Source organism: Amphibalanus amphitrite, unplaced genomic scaffold, assembly GCF_019059575.1.
Source record: "Amphibalanus amphitrite isolate SeventyFive unplaced genomic scaffold, NRLGWU_Aamphi_draft 001788F_arrow, whole genome shotgun sequence".
In the NCBI taxonomy this organism is placed as follows: Eukaryota; Metazoa; Arthropoda; class Thecostraca; order Balanomorpha; family Balanidae; genus Amphibalanus; species Amphibalanus amphitrite.
This window is the reverse complement of record NW_024883281.1, coordinates 11,441-28,139: the sequence shown is the minus strand read 5'-3', so window position 1 is coordinate 28,139 and position 16,699 is coordinate 11,441. Positions and strand designations below refer to the sequence as shown.

The 16,699-nt window shown below is 54.2% G+C and overlaps 2 protein-coding genes across 5 annotated transcripts in view; both read left to right on the top strand.

Moving 5' to 3' along the window:
- LOC122375169 (serine/threonine-protein kinase mTOR-like) overlaps positions 1-16,049 on the top strand; it is a 29,090-nt gene extending 13,041 nt beyond the window's left edge. For 3 of the 4 annotated variants that reach the window (XM_043354405.1, XM_043354409.1, XM_043354408.1), the window contains 19 exons: positions 57-273; positions 632-817; positions 1,103-1,228; positions 3,744-3,874; positions 4,487-4,690; positions 5,641-5,779; positions 6,310-6,504; positions 6,785-6,883; positions 8,120-8,242; positions 8,473-8,655; positions 10,633-10,788; positions 10,947-11,100; positions 11,468-11,751; positions 12,499-12,704; positions 12,965-13,112; positions 13,439-13,584; positions 13,899-14,055; positions 14,382-14,568; positions 15,347-16,049. In XM_043354405.1, the coding sequence (XP_043210340.1) occupies positions 57-273; positions 632-817; positions 1,103-1,228; positions 3,744-3,874; positions 4,487-4,690; positions 5,641-5,779; positions 6,310-6,504; positions 6,785-6,883; positions 8,120-8,242; positions 8,473-8,655; positions 10,633-10,788; positions 10,947-11,100; positions 11,468-11,751; positions 12,499-12,704; positions 12,965-13,112; positions 13,439-13,468 (2,581 nt within the window). In that variant the 3' untranslated portion in view covers positions 13,469-13,584; positions 13,899-14,055; positions 14,382-14,568; positions 15,347-16,049. Of the gene's footprint in view, positions 1-56; positions 274-631; positions 818-1,102; positions 1,229-3,743; positions 3,875-4,486; positions 4,691-5,640; positions 5,780-6,309; positions 6,505-6,784; positions 6,884-8,119; positions 8,243-8,472; positions 8,656-10,632; positions 10,789-10,946; positions 11,101-11,467; positions 11,752-12,498; positions 12,705-12,964; positions 13,113-13,438; positions 13,585-13,898; positions 14,056-14,381; positions 14,569-15,346 lie in introns of those variants that run through there. The other variant, XM_043354407.1, reaches the window with a different exon arrangement.
- On the top strand, positions 13,483-15,362 carry LOC122375168 (serine/threonine-protein kinase mTOR-like). The gene is made up of 4 exons (XM_043354404.1): positions 13,483-13,584; positions 13,899-14,055; positions 14,382-14,568; positions 15,347-15,362. The coding sequence occupies exons 1-4, from the start codon at positions 13,483-13,485 to the stop codon at positions 15,360-15,362; spliced, it is 462 nt and encodes a 153-aa protein (XP_043210339.1).
- Positions 16,050-16,699: the final 650 nt, after the last annotated feature.

Below are 16,699 nucleotides of genomic sequence, written 5' to 3'. Positions count from 1 at the left end.
GCTTTAAAGCTTGTTCTCGAAGTCCCACTCTGACCTCTCCCTCTCCTTTTCCCCAGGGACCAGCTATCCGGCGTGGCGGCCTCGGTGTGGCCTCAGGCGCCGCTGGAGGTGCGCCAGAACATGGCGCGCATGGCGGCCGTCTCGTCACTGGCCACGGCCACCTGGCAGACCATGGAGCCGTACGTGCAGGCCATCCCGCGCGAGACACAGGAGGGCGCCTTCCACCGGGCCGTGCTGGCCATCAAGAAGGAACAGTATGAGGAGGCCAAACAGGTGCGCACAGAATATGGGTCGACCACAGTGGAATAGGGCGAGGTGGAGTGTCTGACCATTTAGACGGACGGGACAGCCGGGACTGATGAACTCTTAAAATCATTGATTGTCGGTGATACCCAGTCATTATTTGTCGGGGCTCGTGCCTTTCTGTTTCATGCGTGTGAACTTACGGTTTCAACTGGACCTTCCTTCATCCCCCTTTCTTTGATTGCAACGGTACTGCACTACCATACTAGGTACCGTACTTAACACCCCTCCCTCCTCTGCAAGGGATCGACACGGCTCGGGACCTGCTGGACACGGAGCTGACGTCTATACCATTATACCCCGTACTTAACACCCCTCCCCCCCGCAGTGGATCGACACGGCTCGAGACCTGCTAGACACGGAGCTAACGGCCATGGTGGGCGAGAGCTACCAGCGCGCCTACGGTACCCTGGTCAGCGCCCAGATGCTGTCCGAGCTGGAGGAGATCATCACCTTCAAACTGGTCAAGGAGCGCCGCTCAGCCATTCAGACCATGTGGTGGGACCGGCTGCAGGTGAGAGAGTGAGAGACGGCCGTGGGGTGGGTGAGAGAGTGAGAGCCTGCGGATTGTGTGGGGTTAGAGAGTGAGTGTGGACATTGGCTGCTAGCCGGACGATGAACGAACGCTAACTCATGCTGAGAGTAATTAGTAAGGGGGTGGAATGGTTAGAGAGTGAATGAATTAGCGTACTTTCATAATATCCTCAGCTGCAGCACTGTTAAACGCATTGTGTAATGCTGTTGCACCTTTGCCCGACCTGAGACGTTACCTGACTAATTGTTATGCCATTCCGTCCAGGGCTGCACGGCGGCTGTGGAGGACTGGCAGCGCATCCTGCACGTGCGCTCGCTGGTTCTGCCGCCCCACCTCGACATGAGGACCCGGCTCAAGTTCGCCGCACTCTGCCGCAAGAGCGGACGGCTGGTGAGTCCATGGAGTCAATGGGTGGGAGCTGGGTGGTCGGGCCGAAATTACCGCTAGACTTATTAAGAAATTGTCTTAATGGACCATCAGCTGGAATAAATATTGGACGCCATTTAATTGCGTCCCAGAAAAGCTATTTCTGGCACCTAAAAGCTGATTCGCCCCAAAATTGGTCCTCAGCACCTATTTGGTGGATACCAGTACCAATCATGGAAAATGACCTTAATTAGCTGTTTCTGGCACCTATTCATCGGTACGCCTTACTCTTTTTTTTCTGAATCTGGCACCTAAATGCTGAGCGTAGCACCAATCTAGTAGAAAAATGAAATACTGGCTGGTAGAATCATGTTGTTCTGGTATAATGACCCCTGGAGTCTAGCCTAAAGGTTGCCAGTGCAGCTACACTCTAAGACAGCCCCGTAGTGATCTCAGCATTGTATATGACGTTTAACCCGGCAGTTGCTGGGGTATTTCGCCACCCACCGTTTGCTGGGGGGGGGGGGGCGTTAAACGCCCCCAGCCGATAACTCGAGAACCAATAGGCGCAGCGAAACGCACGAGGCGGCAAACGAAAGAACGCGACGAGACGCTTCAGATGAGTACTTCAAAGTTGAATTTTGAGGTCACAGGTCGGGTCAAGGTCAGGTCAAACACCTGAAATCGGGCTTTCAGTAGCATGGATTTCAGGACTTCGCAATGGGCGCCTCTCGTCATAAACTCTGTTAAAACGGTGCACAATCCATCATATAAGGCCTACAAGAGTGTCAACTCCATGTAGGGGTCAATCAAGCATAGGTCAGGGTCAAGGTCAGGTCAACCGGGTAGGCACATATGCCCGAAAATCAAAACTGATATTCGCAGCCTGTGACACATGTTTTATGGGTAATTTGGGGCGTAGAACACGATGGTCACATTCATTTTATCATATGTGTACGTGTTTGGCTCAAAAACCTCAATTTAAGAAATGCATATATCATGGTCGTGAAGTAGTCACGATAAATTGCCAAGATTCAGTTCAAGATTTTGGAAAATGCGGAACGATAATCAATAATCGAAGATAGCCATTTGATTGTTCATGGTATTGGCAGTCTAATGGCGTTTACGGCATGTCTGTATGTCTATTCTGTGATTTTATATGATTTTTTGAACATATGCCGTTTTTGGTCGAAAACTCAGAAATCATGACGTCACTAAAACCTCGATATCTCAAAAATGTTCCGACCGATTTTTTTGAAACTTTGTCACAATAAACTTCAATTAATTCCCTACAGGTACCCCCCCCCCCCCCCCCAGCAACTCGCGGGTTAAGTAAGCAAATAATATTGATTTGTTTGAAAAAACAATGTCATTTAGATATTTAGAAGTATTTATTTGTAATGCTTAAAGGGAAACATTTTTGTGAGTAATTGTCTCGATTTTGACCATTAAAACGGGTATTGTATCTTTTGACGTCATCAAATAGCTCCAAAAAAGAAATGTACTGTTTTCATTCCGTTCAAGGCCGCTGAAGAAACGCGGGATCTTGCGTGGGACATTGTCCGTTGTTTGCTGCGCAGAGTTGTGCCGTGGTTGTGCCTTTTTCATCCGTTTCTTACTTATGTCATATGTGTGCATGAAGCTTTGATTTTGTTTTTGGTTATTGTGTGGCCGGTCAGTCAAACGCCCCTGTAGAAACCGGATGCTGCGTTTGATCGAGATGGAGTCAGACGATGATTGCAGGCCAGAAAGCTAATAATATTGAAAAGAGGGCCAGTTGCGTGGCATGTCTGTTAAGAGTTGACATTTTGCTTTACTCCAGTTTATGACCTGAGAGCCTGGCTGGAAGTGACGGATCCAAACTTTTCACGTTAAAATGGCTGAGGGTGCAATAATCTCTAGTAGTAGTCTCTACATAGCGGGCTGGTATAGGAGCGTCTTGCTATGCTGCACCATAGCTGGCTAGTGATTCTCTTTTGGCTAGAAATGGCATTAATCATTATCTCCACTGGCGAAAATGGCACTTGACATCACCGAATGCAACGTTCATGTTGTTAGGATACATAAAATCAGGAAGATTACGCGAATTAGGTAGGCAAACGTGGAATAAAATAGGTGCTGGATGTTTTGGTTTTGGTGCTGAATCAGCAAACAGCAAATACGGAGTTCAACTAGACGATCTGGCAACTTTAGGCTGTGTGGAAGCAATTAGGTGCCAGATTCAGATATTAGGGTCGAATAAGCATTTTGGGGCTGATCAGCAATTAGGTGCCAGAAACAGCTTTTTAGGGACCAGAAACAAATATTCCCCATAAATATTGGTCACGACTTCCAATCCTTGCTCGCTTTGGTACACAGGCGTACGCGTCTGGTACAGGTAGGTACCTACTATAATACACGATGTCGTCGATAAAATATGTGAGATATCTTCCAGCTTGCGTATTGTAGGTCTTGTATACCGCATTGATCGGCTAGTATTTCACCAGACTAGTCGCACTCCGTCCCAATGCTAACCCTCACTCCCTCCTCCGTGCTTCAGAACCAGTCTCGTCAGATTCTGGACGAGCTGATAGCGGAGAACCCAGGTCCGTCCCAGAAGGATAACCCGCACGTGCGCTACGCCTACATCAAGTACCAGTGGGCGGCCGGCGACAAACCCGAGGCGCTCAGGTCAGCGGATGGTCGGAGCTCCTTAGCCGGAGATGGTCAGGGGGAGGGATTGAGGAATGTGATTTGTTGTTAATCAGGTGGTAGTATGTCTACAATCTATTCATGGTGCACCCTAGGTTTCATTCATGTATTTTTTATATTTCTCGTGTCTTGTGTCAAAGTATATTGTGAAGGTCGGCTAAGCACGACAGATCGTAAATCGCATGCGAAATGAGGCAATCCCCTCCGAACAGAAGAACTGACCTCTTACTCCCATATCGCACTCCGCAGACGGCTGGAGAGTTTCGTGTCGGCGTCTGTGAGCACCTACGGCCGGGCGGCGGCGCTGTACCCGCTGACTGACCTGCCCCCTCCCCCTGCAGACGGCTGGAGAGTTTCGTGTCGGCCCTGTGTACCCTCTGACTGACCTGCCCCCTCCCCGCAGACGGCTGGAGAGTTTCGTGTCGGCGTCTGTGAGCACGTACGGCCGGGCGGCGGCCCAATGTACCTTCTGACTGACCTGCCCCTCCCCTCCCGGCAGACGTCTGGAGAGTTTCGTGTCAGCCTCCGTGAGCACCTACGGCCGGGCGGTGGCCCTGTGTACCCTCTGACTGACCTGCCCCCTCCCTGCAGGCGGCTCGAGAGTTTCGTGTCGGCCTCTGTGAGCACGTACGGCCGTGCGGCGGCGCTGAGCGCCGGCCAGGTGCCGCAGCTGAGCTCGGACGAGCCGCGCGGCGAGTCGCCGGCCATCCTGCTCTCCCGCTGCTTCCTCAAACTGGGAGCCTGGAAGGAGGAGTTTGAGCCGCTCTCCGAGACCACCATACCGGCCGTGCTGCAGTGAGTACAGGGGAGATGCAGTGAGTACAGGGGAGAGAGGAGGGGGAGGGGAGACTGGTCCTTGGGTGGAGTTCGAGTCTCTCTCCGAGACCACCATACCGGCCGTGCTGCAGTGAGTACACCGTAGAGAGAGAGGGATGGGGGACTGGTCGCATTATGGAGTTTGAGCCGCTCTCCGAGACCACCATACCGGCCGTGCTGCAGTGAGTGACGGGCGGGGGAGGGGAGGGGATGGACCGGTCCTTTTGAGCCGCTCTCCGAGACCACCATACCGGCGGTGCTGCAGTGAGTGACGGGCGGGGGAGGGGATGGACCGGTCCTTTTGAGCCGCTCTCCGAGACCACCATACCGGCCGTGCTGCAGTGAGTGACGGGCGGGGAAGGGGAGGGGATGGACCGGTCCTTTTGAGCCGCTCTCCGAGACCACCATACCGGCCGTGCTGCAGTGAGTGACGGGCGGGGGAGGGGAGGGGATGGACCGGTCCTTTTGAGCCGCTCTCCGAGACCACCATACCGGCGGTGCTGCAGTGAGTGACGGGCGGGGGAGGGGATGGACCGGTCCTTTTGAGCCGCTCTCCGAGACCACCATACCGGCGGTGCTGCAGTGAGTGACGGGCAGGGGGAGGGGATGGACCGGTCCTTTTGAGCCGCTCTCCGAGACCACCATACCGGCCGTGCTGCAGTGAGTACACAGAGGGGGAGAGAAAGGGGAAAGGGGAAACGATTCTTGGGTAGTTGAGGTACTTTTGTTCCTTGAGCTTTCCTTCTATTCTTAGTTTTGTTTGATTTTACAGGATTTATGTAGGCTCCTTACCTGTTAAACGCTATGCTAACGCTGGAAACGTTTATCCTCGGCTTGCTACTCGGGGAGTTGTTTCGTGACTCTGTGGTACTGAGTTCCCAGTCGTTGGTAAGTTACACTCTTCCTTCCCTGCGTCTCTTTGTGCGCAGGTACTACCAGTACTCGACCAAGTACGACCCGAGCTGGTACCGCGCCTGGCACGCCTGGGCCTTCATGAACTTCCAGGCGGTGCTCTTCTTCCGTGGCCGGTGCGCCGTGTCGCCCGCCGCCGGCGCCGGCGAGGCGGTGGTGAGTGTCACAGGGGCGAGCAGTATGGGGCGCGGGCACTGGTGGGTAGCGTGTGGGGTGGACACTGCCGTGTCGCCCGCCGCCGGCGCCGGCGAGGCGGTGGTGAGTGTCACAGGGGCGGGCAGCAGGAGGCGCGGGCAGTGGGTAGCGTGTAGGGTGGACGCTGCCGTGTCGCCGGCAGCTGAGGCGCCGGCGAGGCGGTGGTGAGTGTCACAGGGGCGGGCAGTATGGGGTGCGGGCGGTGGGTAGCGTGTGGGGTGGACGGTGTGCCGTTTCGCCGGCAGCTGAGGCGCCGGGGAGGCGGTGTTAAGTGACTGCAGAAGTGTGGACATCGGCAGAAAAATAGGATATGGCGGATGGTGTGTTGATTTGGAGGCTGGGATCGAACTGAGAATGTGGTGACGGTAGGCTTGGAATCACAACGTGCTTTGCTTGGAACTGGAAGATGACGGATGTGCTGAGTTCTGTAACTAGTCATTGAGGTATTAAAGCTGACCATAATGACTCACCCCGCCTTTTCCCTCTCACAGCGCTCTGGCCGCCACCTTCCGTTCGTGGTTCCGGCCGTGCAGGGTTTCGTCCGCTCCATCTCCCTCAACACGGGCAGCAGTCTGCAGGACACCCTGCGCCTCCTCACCCTCTGGTTCGAGTACGGGCAGGTGCCTGAGGTCAACGACGCCCTCACCGAGGGACTCCGGAAAATCAAAATCGACAACTGGCTGCAGGTATGTCGGCCGCGGTGGTTGGTCTGGAATTCCGAGGAGGGATTGGAAGGAGTGGCTGAAACACCAGCTGATATGGTCTTTTTAGTGGCGAGGGACGGTCTGAAGTTATGACATGTCACTGCCAGCTGGTCAAATGGGAACATGCCCGGATGGTAATGCTGACGGTGCTTCTTTTATAATTCGTGTGTAAAATTCACTTTAAGCCGTCAGTTTGGTATTTGTTCTTCGGTCACTTGTTTACGGTGAGGCTGCTGCTAACGACGGGTGATCGTTCTCACAGGTGATTCCGCAGCTGATAGCCCGGATCGACACGCCTCGGCCGCTGATCGCGCGGCTCATCACATCGCTGCTCACGGAGCTGGGAAAGGTCCACCCGCAGGTCAGTTGCTGCTCTACACACAGGTCACAGGTCCACTCGCATGTTAGTAGTTCTCGTCCTGTACGCAAAATGCTTACTGACCATACTGGAGGTCACCCCAGGTCAGTTATATAATTAAAACATATTAACCCGGCAGTTGCTGGGGTATTTCGCCACCCACCGTTTGCTGGGGGGGGGGGGGGCGTTAAATGCCCCCAGCCGATAACTCGAGAACCAATAGGCGCAGCGAAACGCACGAGGCGGCAAACGAAAGAGCGCGACGAGACGCTTCAGATGAATACTTTAAAGTTGAATTTTGAGGTCACAGGTCGGGTCCAGGTCAGGTCAAACACCTGAAATCGGGCTTTCAGTAGCATGGACTTCAGGACTTCGCAATGGGCGCCTCTCGCCATAAACTCTGTCAAAACGGTGCACAATCCATCTTATAAGGCCTACAAGAGTGTCAGCTCCATATAGGGGTCAGTCAAGCATAGGTCAGGGTCAAGGTCAGGTCAACCGGGTAGGCCCATATCCCCGAAAATCAAAACTGATATTCGCAGCCTGTGACACATGTTTTATAGGTAATTTGAGGCGTAGAACACGATGGTGACATTCATTTTATCATATGTGTACGTGTTTGACTCAAAAAGTTCAATTTAAGAAATTCATGTATCATGGTCGTGAAGTAGTCACGAAAAATTGCCAAGATTCAGTTCAAGATTTTGGAAAATGCGGAACGATAATCAATAATCGAAGATAGCCATTTGATTGATCATGGTATTGGCAGTCTAATGGCGTTTACGGCATGTCTGTATGTCTATTCTGTGATTTTATATGATTTTTTGAACATATGCCGTTTTTGGTCGAAAACTCAGAAATCATGACGTCACTAAAACCTCGATATCTCAAAAATGTTCCGACCGATTGATTTGAAACTTTGTCACAATAAACTTCAATCAATTCCCTACAGGTACCCAAAATTTGGCGCGCCTGCGGCGCGCCGTTTTTATGCTATGGCCCGGCGAAAAAAGTGGGGGCGTTTAACGCCCCCCCCCCCCAGCAACTCGCGGGTTAATGCACTTTTGGGTTCGTTAGCATCTTGTTACACCCGGCTTCTATCATATTTGTTTAGTTTATGCAGCCCAGTGCCGTGTAAGCCACGCAAACTTTTCATAGGTAAAGTCAGAATGTGGAACTCAAAGACCGCTGCCCTGCCACGTCATTCGTGCTCTGAACCGGCCTCCCCCTCCTTTCCAGGCGCTGGTGTACCCGCTGACGGTGGCCAAGAAGTCGTCGGTGCCGGCCCGGGAGCGCGCCGCCCAGATGATCCTCAAGAACATGCGCGAGCACTCGGAGACACTCGTCCAGCAGGAGTTCATGGTGGGTGCGCCGGTGTATCGCTGGTGCAACAGGGGTTAATTTTTGTGTCCAATATCGGCTGGTGGATCAAAGATGGTTGCGCGAAGTTCAACCCTTCGCCCGCGTTATGCGCATTCCGACTGTGCTATTTAGACCATCACCATAGGGTCAGCTCCCAGTGACCTACCTGACCTGTTTGAGCCGCCGCAATCATCAGACTGACCCCTACGCCCGCCTCCCCTTCCGGACAGGTGTCGGACGAACTGATCCGCGTGGCGATTCTGTGGGACAACCGGTGGCACGAGGGCCTGGAGGAGGCGTCCCGGCTGTATTTCGGCGAGCGCAATATCCCAGCCATGTTCGCCGTCCTGGAGCCGCTGCACGCAATGATGGAGCGCGGGCCCGAGACGCTCAAAGAGAAGAGCTTCACTCAGGTGAGGGAGAAGACTTTCACGGAGAAGAGCTTCACTCAGGTAAGGGAGAGGGGGCAGTCAGAGAGAAGAGAGCTTTACTCGGGTGAGTGAGGGAACGCTGGCGGAGAGCTTCTTTCAGATGAGGCACGGGGAGATTCAAAGAAAGTGGTTTCACCCGGGGGTGAGGAGATTATCCTGGGAAGAGGCTCACCTCTATGGAGTATATTGGCTCCATAGGGGCATCTCTGTGTGCTCGGACGTTCAAAGCTCGACTACGCAAGTTTCATTTATAACAGCGCCAGCGAGTCGCGTAAGAAAATGCTTGACACCATTCATCATGCCTCACTTCGCGTTGCTACGGGTGCTTTCCGTACTTCGCCAACAAGCAGCGTTCTGGCTGAGGCTCACGAGCCACCGTTATCTCTCCGTCGCCAGATGTTGGGCATGCGGTATGTTTTAAAACTTCGTCAATTTCCCTCGCACCCGGCATACCCGTATGTCTTCTCACGGGAGATCAGTCGGTCTGACAGAGTGGCTGGTCGATCGACTTCCTTCGGTGGACGTATGCAAGCTCTCTTCTCAAAAGCAAACATTTCTCTTCGCGGCGTGAGGCGCACATGGAGCGCGCCCTCGCCGCCCTGGAGAAATGCGTATCCACGAATCGATCTTTTACTGACAGACATCAGGAAGGACGATCAGCCGCCATGCACACTACGAGCACGGGCGCTGGAACACATTGCCTCATATGATGGTTTTACCTCGGTTTTTACAGACGGCTCGAAAACAGAACATGGTGTCGGCTGCGCTTTTGTGACTGGTCATGACACACGCACATTCTCTTTGCCAACTTCTGCCTCTGTTTTTTCTTCCGAGCTCGTTGCGATTGAGAAGGCTTTGTGTTTTATCGAGGTGTCTGACAGCTCCTGCTATCTGATCTTGTCAGACTCCCTTAGCAGCCTCTTATCTTTACGGAGTTTTAATCCAGACAACCCGATAGTACAAGACATTTTATCTCGTCTTACGTCGGTGGAACGAGCAGGTAAATTCATCCAGTTCTGCTGGATACCGAGCCATGTGGGCATAAGAGGCAACGAGCTTGCCGACGCGGCCGCAAGACGCGCTGCCGCGGCCCCCTGCCTCCGTCGTTTGCCTCTGCCGGCTCGCGATTTTTACCCAGCCGTTCGATCTTTTACGACGTTTAGCTGGCAGACAGAGTGGCGTCTCCATGGATCCGAGAAGCTACGAAAGGTGAAACCTACTCTGGAGCCCTGGCAGTCCTGCTTTCAAGGCAAAAGACGCCATGAAGTGGTCCTCTGCAGACTACGGATAGGGCATACGTATGCAACGCATGGCTATCTCCTCCGTGGAGATGATCAACCAACATGTAGCCATTGTGCCGTGCCGCTCACAGTCACTCACATTCTCTTAAGTTGCCCGCACCTCGAACCAAACCGGACACGCTGCCTCGGCCGCATTGCCCCAGGCACCACCATTCGCCACCTGCTGGGTGATGACTCACCCTGGGTTTTATCCGGCAGCATCTTTTCTTATATTCAATCCATCAGTTTTCCTGTGATATACTTGTTTTACTAGTATAACGTATCTCAAGTAGTTCTAGTCTTCTTCAGTTCGTCAGTTCTCTGTTGACATATCCGCTTTACCAGTACAGCGTTATGGGCGCAAAATGACCACCGCAGTCGACGCGCCCGTAAACCCCAATGAACGAACGAACGAACGGAGAGATCCACCCAGCTGAGTGGATAGTTTTACAGACCGTGAAAATGCATTGTTCCGATAAGGTATCCAATACAGTGAATGAACTCATGAGAGGTCGTCCTGCATCTAACTTTGTAACCAATCTTCGCATTTTGACCGTCTCCACCAATGTGAGTGTAAGTGAGTGCCCGAGGCCGAGTGAATTATGGCGTTGACCGCAAGATCTACCACCACCCCCCACCCCCCCCCCAGCTGACGCATAGCCTGTGACTCCCCTGTCAGGCTCACGGCCAGGAGCTGCAGGACGCGCACGAGCTGTGCCGCCGCTACAAGAGGAGCGGCAACGAGCGAGAGCTGAACCTGGCCTGGAACCGCTACTACCAGGTGTTCCGGCGGATCTCCAAACAGCTGCCGCTCATCACCAACCTCGACCTGCCGGTACGGAAAGCCGGGGAGATGGAGGGAAAGGGGGTCTTTGTGTTTCTGAGTGTTTGATCCATATTTCGATGAGTCTAGGTCAGACACTGGTGCGTGGTTTCAGCATTGTATTATCTCGGCATGTTCTCAGTACGTGTTCTCTCTGCTCGTTTTCACAGTACGTGTCGCCGGCGCTGATGAACGCGCGCGACCTGGAGCTGGCCATTCCGGGCAGCTACGTGCCGCACATGCCCATCATCCGGATCGCGCGCGTCAAATCCACCCTGACCGTGTTCAGCACCAAACAGAGGCCGCGCAAGGTCACCATGAGAGGTGCGTCACCGTGTGTGTGTGTGGGGGGGGGGCTTGCTGAATCCTCCTCCCTATCTGTGTAGATGACCTGTGTGACCCGATCAGCGGTCGCTGATGGTTGGGGCAACGTGTGCTAGATGAGGGTTCAATTGGGCTGCAGCTGGTGGTCTGTGGTTGTTTATGACATCTTCAGTGGTTTAGTTTTGATGTTACTCAAGCTAAGCTTTGGTCTTGAAAAAAAACGTATTAAATGTTCACTGTCTCTGTCGTCTACTCAGGTCTGGAGTGATTTCATTCCGTAATTGCTCCATTATTTTTCTATAACGTAGCGGTATAGCTGTCAAGCTACAGTTTCCCGTTTAACTTTGTCCACTGTTGCGCTCCGCAGGCAGCGACGGTCGCGACTACACGTTCCTGGTGAAGGGCCACGAGGACCTGCGCCAGGACGAGCGGGTGATGCAGCTGTTCGGCCTGGTGAACACGCTGCTGAAGACGGCGCCGGAGACGATGCGGCGCAACCTGGCCATCCAGCGGTTCGCTGTGGTGCCGCTGAGCACCAACAGTGGCCTGATCGGCTGGGTGCCGCACTCGGACACACTGCACACGCTCATCAGGGACCACCGCGAGAAAAAGAAGATCATGCTCAACATCGAGCACAAAATCATGCTGAGGGTGAGTGTTGGAATATTGTACGCCCAGGGGTGAGATGGAAGAAGCAGTGGTGGATATTTCAAACAGTGTGTCTGTCTAGCCTGTGAATGATTGTGCCACCTCATCCCTATGACCTGAGGGGTGTTCACGGGCACCGCAAACTGCTGCGGGGGTAGGGGATGGGTAGGCGGTTCTGACGTAATGGCTGCGTGCGGTGGACGGTCCGCTGTGGCCGGTCCCGACCGACCACAGCGGTCGCTGTGTGCGATGACGGAAGGATGACGAAGGGACGCAGTGGGCGGAGCTTACAGCCTGTGTACGGCCCGACCGCACACAGGGCCCGTGAACAGCCCTCTGACCAACCCCTCTGATATCGCCAGATGGCGCCCGACTACGAGCACCTGACGCTGCTGCAGAAGCCGCCGTGCTGTCTGTGTGACTGACCCCTCCCCCTGTCTCTGATATATCCTCTCAGATGGCGCCCGACTACGAACACCTGACGCTGCTGCAGAATCCGCCGTGCTGTCTGTGTGACTGACACCTCAGTCTCTGTCTCTGATATATAATCTCAGATGGCGCCGGACTACGAGCACCTGACGCTGCTGCAGAAGCCGCCGTGCTGTCTGTGTGACTGACCCCCCTCCCTGTCTCTGATATATCATCTCAGATGGCGCCCGACTACGAACACCCAACGCTGCTACAGAAGCCGCCGTCAGCCGTGCTGTTTGTGTGACTGACCCTCTCTCTCTCTGTCTCTAATATCGCCAGATGGCGCCGGACTACGAGCACCTGACGCTACTACAGAAGGTCGAGGTGTTTGAGCACGCGCTGGAGACCACCAAGGGCGACGACCTGGCGCGCCTGCTGTGGCTCAAGTCGCCCTCCTCGGAAGACTGGTTCGACCGGCGCGCCAACTTCACCCGCTCACTGGCAGTGATGAGCATGGTCGGATACGTGCTCGGACTGGGAGATAGGTGAATGAGGGGAGGGGAGGGGCAGGAAGGAGGAGAGAGGGATTGGTGGGGAGGAAACTGGGAAGGGACGCGTCGGAATTGGGGAATTATGATGACTTGTGAAGCAGTGGTTGGTATACGAGCTCTCATCCCGTCACATGATACTCGATAGTCGATACCGCTGTTTTTAGTGGGAGGGGAGTAGAAGAGGCCGGGGCACTCCTGTCCGAAAATTTTGCTTCGCTTTCAGTTACACACTGACACGTCTTTGTTTGCCGCAGACATCCGTCCAACCTGATGCTGGACCGTATGAGCGGCAAGATCCTGCACATCGACTTCGGCGACTGTTTCGAGGTGGCCATGACGCGGGAAAAGTTCCCAGAGAAGATCCCCTTCCGGTTGACGCGGATGCTGGTCAACGCCATGGAGGTGAGCCGATAGAACGGTCACCGGGGCTGAGGCAGGGGCTGGTAGGACTCCGGTATATGATCCTCTACGTCGAAAGCAAGTCTCATTTGCATTAGTGTGGCTTAGAACCTTTGCAGCATGTTCTGCTGCATACCATAATTCACGTGCTGCCGCGTCTGATCTGTGCCACATGAGCCGAGCCGTCCTGCCCGGCGCCCGTAGTAACTCCAGTCCGACTGGTAGGTGACTGTCATCAGACTGACATATTATCACGTCTGACCGCCAGGTGACAGTCATTTGAGAGGCAGATACTTGCCCCTCACTAACATCTAACATCTAATCTCCAGGTGACGGTATCGAGGGCACGTACCGGATGACGTGCGAGTCTGTGATGACGGTGCTGCGGAAGAACAAGGACAGCCTGATGGCCGTGCTCGAGGCGTTCGTGTACGACCCGCTCTTCAACTGGTGCCTGGTCGACAGCCCGCGCGCGGTACGTACACCAGCGGTGGACGATGAGGAAGGCACACTAGGCTCTGTACCGTAAGCGGCTAGCTGGTGTGAGGGGTTAACTGGAGTGCCAAGGGTGAGTGGACGCATGGTACCAGCTGTTACCCAATTACAGGCTATCGAGGGTGTGGGATGGGGACGTATGATCTTTGCGCACAATCACAATAAAATATGCCAACATAAAATGGACGATATGTATCCCACAGTGAAAGTGTCGCTCTCGTCTGTACCTACTTGTGTGCCTTTCTCTTCTGTCCGACCCTCGCCCTGACCCCATGCTCCCTCCCCGCTCCGCAGCAGGTGCGGCGTCACCCGACGGGCGGCGGCGGCCCGGGCGGCGCCGGCGGGCCCGCAGAGGGCGACGCCGCCGACCTCGAGCAGGGCGCCCAGCTGGGCTCCAGCCCGCCGCTGAGGAGTCGGCACAACAGCAGCATCGAGGGACAACAGCGCATCGGTGAGGGCGCCGCGCCGCGCAGGGATCAGTAGCGAGGGACCTATCGGTTGATCAATGCATGTGATCGCACGATTGTTGGCTGGTTTCATTGGTGTCATTATTGGGCTCACGTTGCTGACGCGTATCTCTCCTTTACATGTGAACTCATGATGGTCACGAGCTAGAGAGCTCCTCTAAACCGAGCTGACTTACTTTACCTTTAATGTAATGGTCCTGGGTAAAATAAGACGGTAAATGTATAGAAGACGCGGCTTGTATGAGGTCTCTGTATACCGGTTGTATCCCGTCGACACGAGTCTCTGAGCGCCCTGCTCTCCTCTCTCCAGGGGACGGCGACGCCGTAGTGCCCGAGGCGCAGAACAAGAAGGCCGTGCAGATCATCCAGCGGGTGCGGGACAAGCTGACGGGCACGGACTTTGCCAACGAGGTACCGCTGTGTGTGCGCGACCAGGTGGACCGGCTCATCCTGCAGGCCACATCGCACGAGAACCTCTGCCAGTGCTACATCGGATGGTGAGTTGACAGGGGGGGGTAATGGTAGTCCGGGACCCGGGGGAGATGGACATTGCCAGCCAAAGTGATGCATTTGGAGGAATTAGTGATTTAAAATCCATCGAGCTATAATATGATGACGTGGACTTCAACTGTTGCATTTTCTTGGATCGTTGAGAGGATGTTATATATCAGAGGTGGCAAAAGATGAAAATTTTGGGAACCAGACTCGAACCAGACCCGGCTGGACATTTCTGGAACCAGTCGGACCCGGTCTCAGTTGGAATCGGAACCAGTTGGACCCGTTCCCCTAAAGTCAATTAATACAAACTACTTCTAGGTATCATTAGTTGCATCATGTAAAACAGCCTATTTCCCACTGAGAATACTCATGGCATGAGCTACTGTGTGCAAAGAAACATTCACTTCATTTACTTCATATTTTGCAATAATGTGTAGTGTGCAAGATGTATAGTTTATGGTAGGACCCGGTTGTACCCGTCAGAAAATTTCCAGGAACCGGTCTGGACCCATATGGGTCCAAACTGGTTCTTTGGACCGGGTCCTCGGGTCCACATTTTGCCACCTCTATTATGTATCTTATGGGCTTGAAAGTGTGCACTGTGCACTTGTTATGTGCCTTCTTTTGGCGTACTGCTGGAGGTACGGCTGCCCCGGCCGGTTCTGATGCGAGCTCGGTCTCCGTGCCATGTGCCCCCTCCATCTCATATAACTGTGGTGTCTCTACTCTTTCCTCCGCCCTCCCCCTTCCTGACGTGTTTCTGTCTTTCTCCACCAGGTGCTCGTTCTGGTGATCTCTGCGATGTCGGTGTCTGCGCCATGGAGCACCGGTTTGCGCTGCGGAGCACCGGTACGCGCTGTGGAGCCCCGTTACGCGGGCTGTGGAGCTCTCCGCGCTGTGGAGTCCCTGTGTGACAGGGCTTGTGTAAAAAGCAGGGACAGCGGCGGCGCCTGTGAGCCGCCCGGCTTGCCATCGTGTTTGTGCCAGCTGCGCCGACTAGTGACGGGTGTCTGATGTTTATAGCAGCTGAGAGGAGTTTGATGAGAATTATTAGCCTTCGGGCGGTCCGGGCGGGGTGAGCGGGCCCTGTCCGATTACAGAGGAGGTACTGGCGTGGTGCGTTTGTATAGCGGCCGGCACGTGAAGTCTGCGCGCCCCCGCCACGCCCGCTCTGGCCGGCTGGAGCTTATCGTTATGTGCGGGGCAGATATTGTGCACGCCGCTCAGTGGGAAATGCATATACTGTATGTTTATTTGAGGCATTTGTTGGCTCTACACCGAACCGCAGTCATGCTCGAGATCAACCGTTTGTTCTTATTTGCGAGTCATTTTGAGATAATCTCTGACGTATTGAGTTGGCCACCGTTTCTAATATCGAACGCTGGTCTGGCATTGATTCGTATTTGGATCCGGTTCCAGCCGCGTTTGCCTGCGAAATGTTACTGTGGTCATTATGGAATAGAGAGCTGGTTGAAATGCTGCGATGTGTTTGTTGGATCCCTCTGATAAAGTGTGGAGTTTTGCTCGTGATCTATTGGAGGGATGCCCGACTCGGTGGTAGCGAGTTCGAGGCCGGGTAGTGCTGACCGTTTGATCTGAGTGGTCATTGTTCAGTCCAGCTGCTGGGAACTGGTGAGGCCGGAAAGCCACGGTGTGGGTGAGCCAGGACCTGGAGGAAGTTGTCGCTTGAAGAAGGTGTTGGATCCAAGGCCAGCTATGTTGGATCTACTTTTTTCCTGTACCGGGAAAGGGCTGTGCGACCGTGTACTAGGCCCTCTCGGGTCGCGCCACCGGACGTGACGCCTAGCGTGCGGCAGGACCGCAATTCAACAATGCCGATTAAATCTATGAACAGTGCTCGCGACTCGCAGTACCATCAGGAGCAGCGTCTTATGGGCTTGAACCAGGAGTAGCCGCGGTCCTTGGGGTAGGAGGGGGAGGGGTTTAGACGATTTCAATGTCACCGGCGATTTTTCGTTAGGGAGAGCTGGGGAAGTTCGTGGGAGTTCGATTCCCAGGGCCAGCTCCGGCTAGAGCTCCGGTCAATGGTGTGTCAAATCTGTCATCGCCACCCGCGTGAAACGCGTACAAGAACCTTGTATCGAGCTTGTGCCGAGTCAAGATTCTTTA

Coding starts and splice junctions, on each gene's coding strand:
- LOC122375168 (XM_043354404.1), top strand. CDS start 13,483: ATGACGGTGCTGCGGAAGAACAAGGACAGCCTGATGGCCGTGCTCGAG. Junction 13,585..13,898: donor TGGTCGACAGCCCGCGCGCG/GTACGTACACCA, acceptor CCCGCTCCGCAG/CAGGTGCGGCGTCACCCGAC. Junction 14,056..14,381: donor CGAGGGACAACAGCGCATCG/GTGAGGGCGCCG, acceptor TCCTCTCTCCAG/GGGACGGCGACGCCGTAGTG.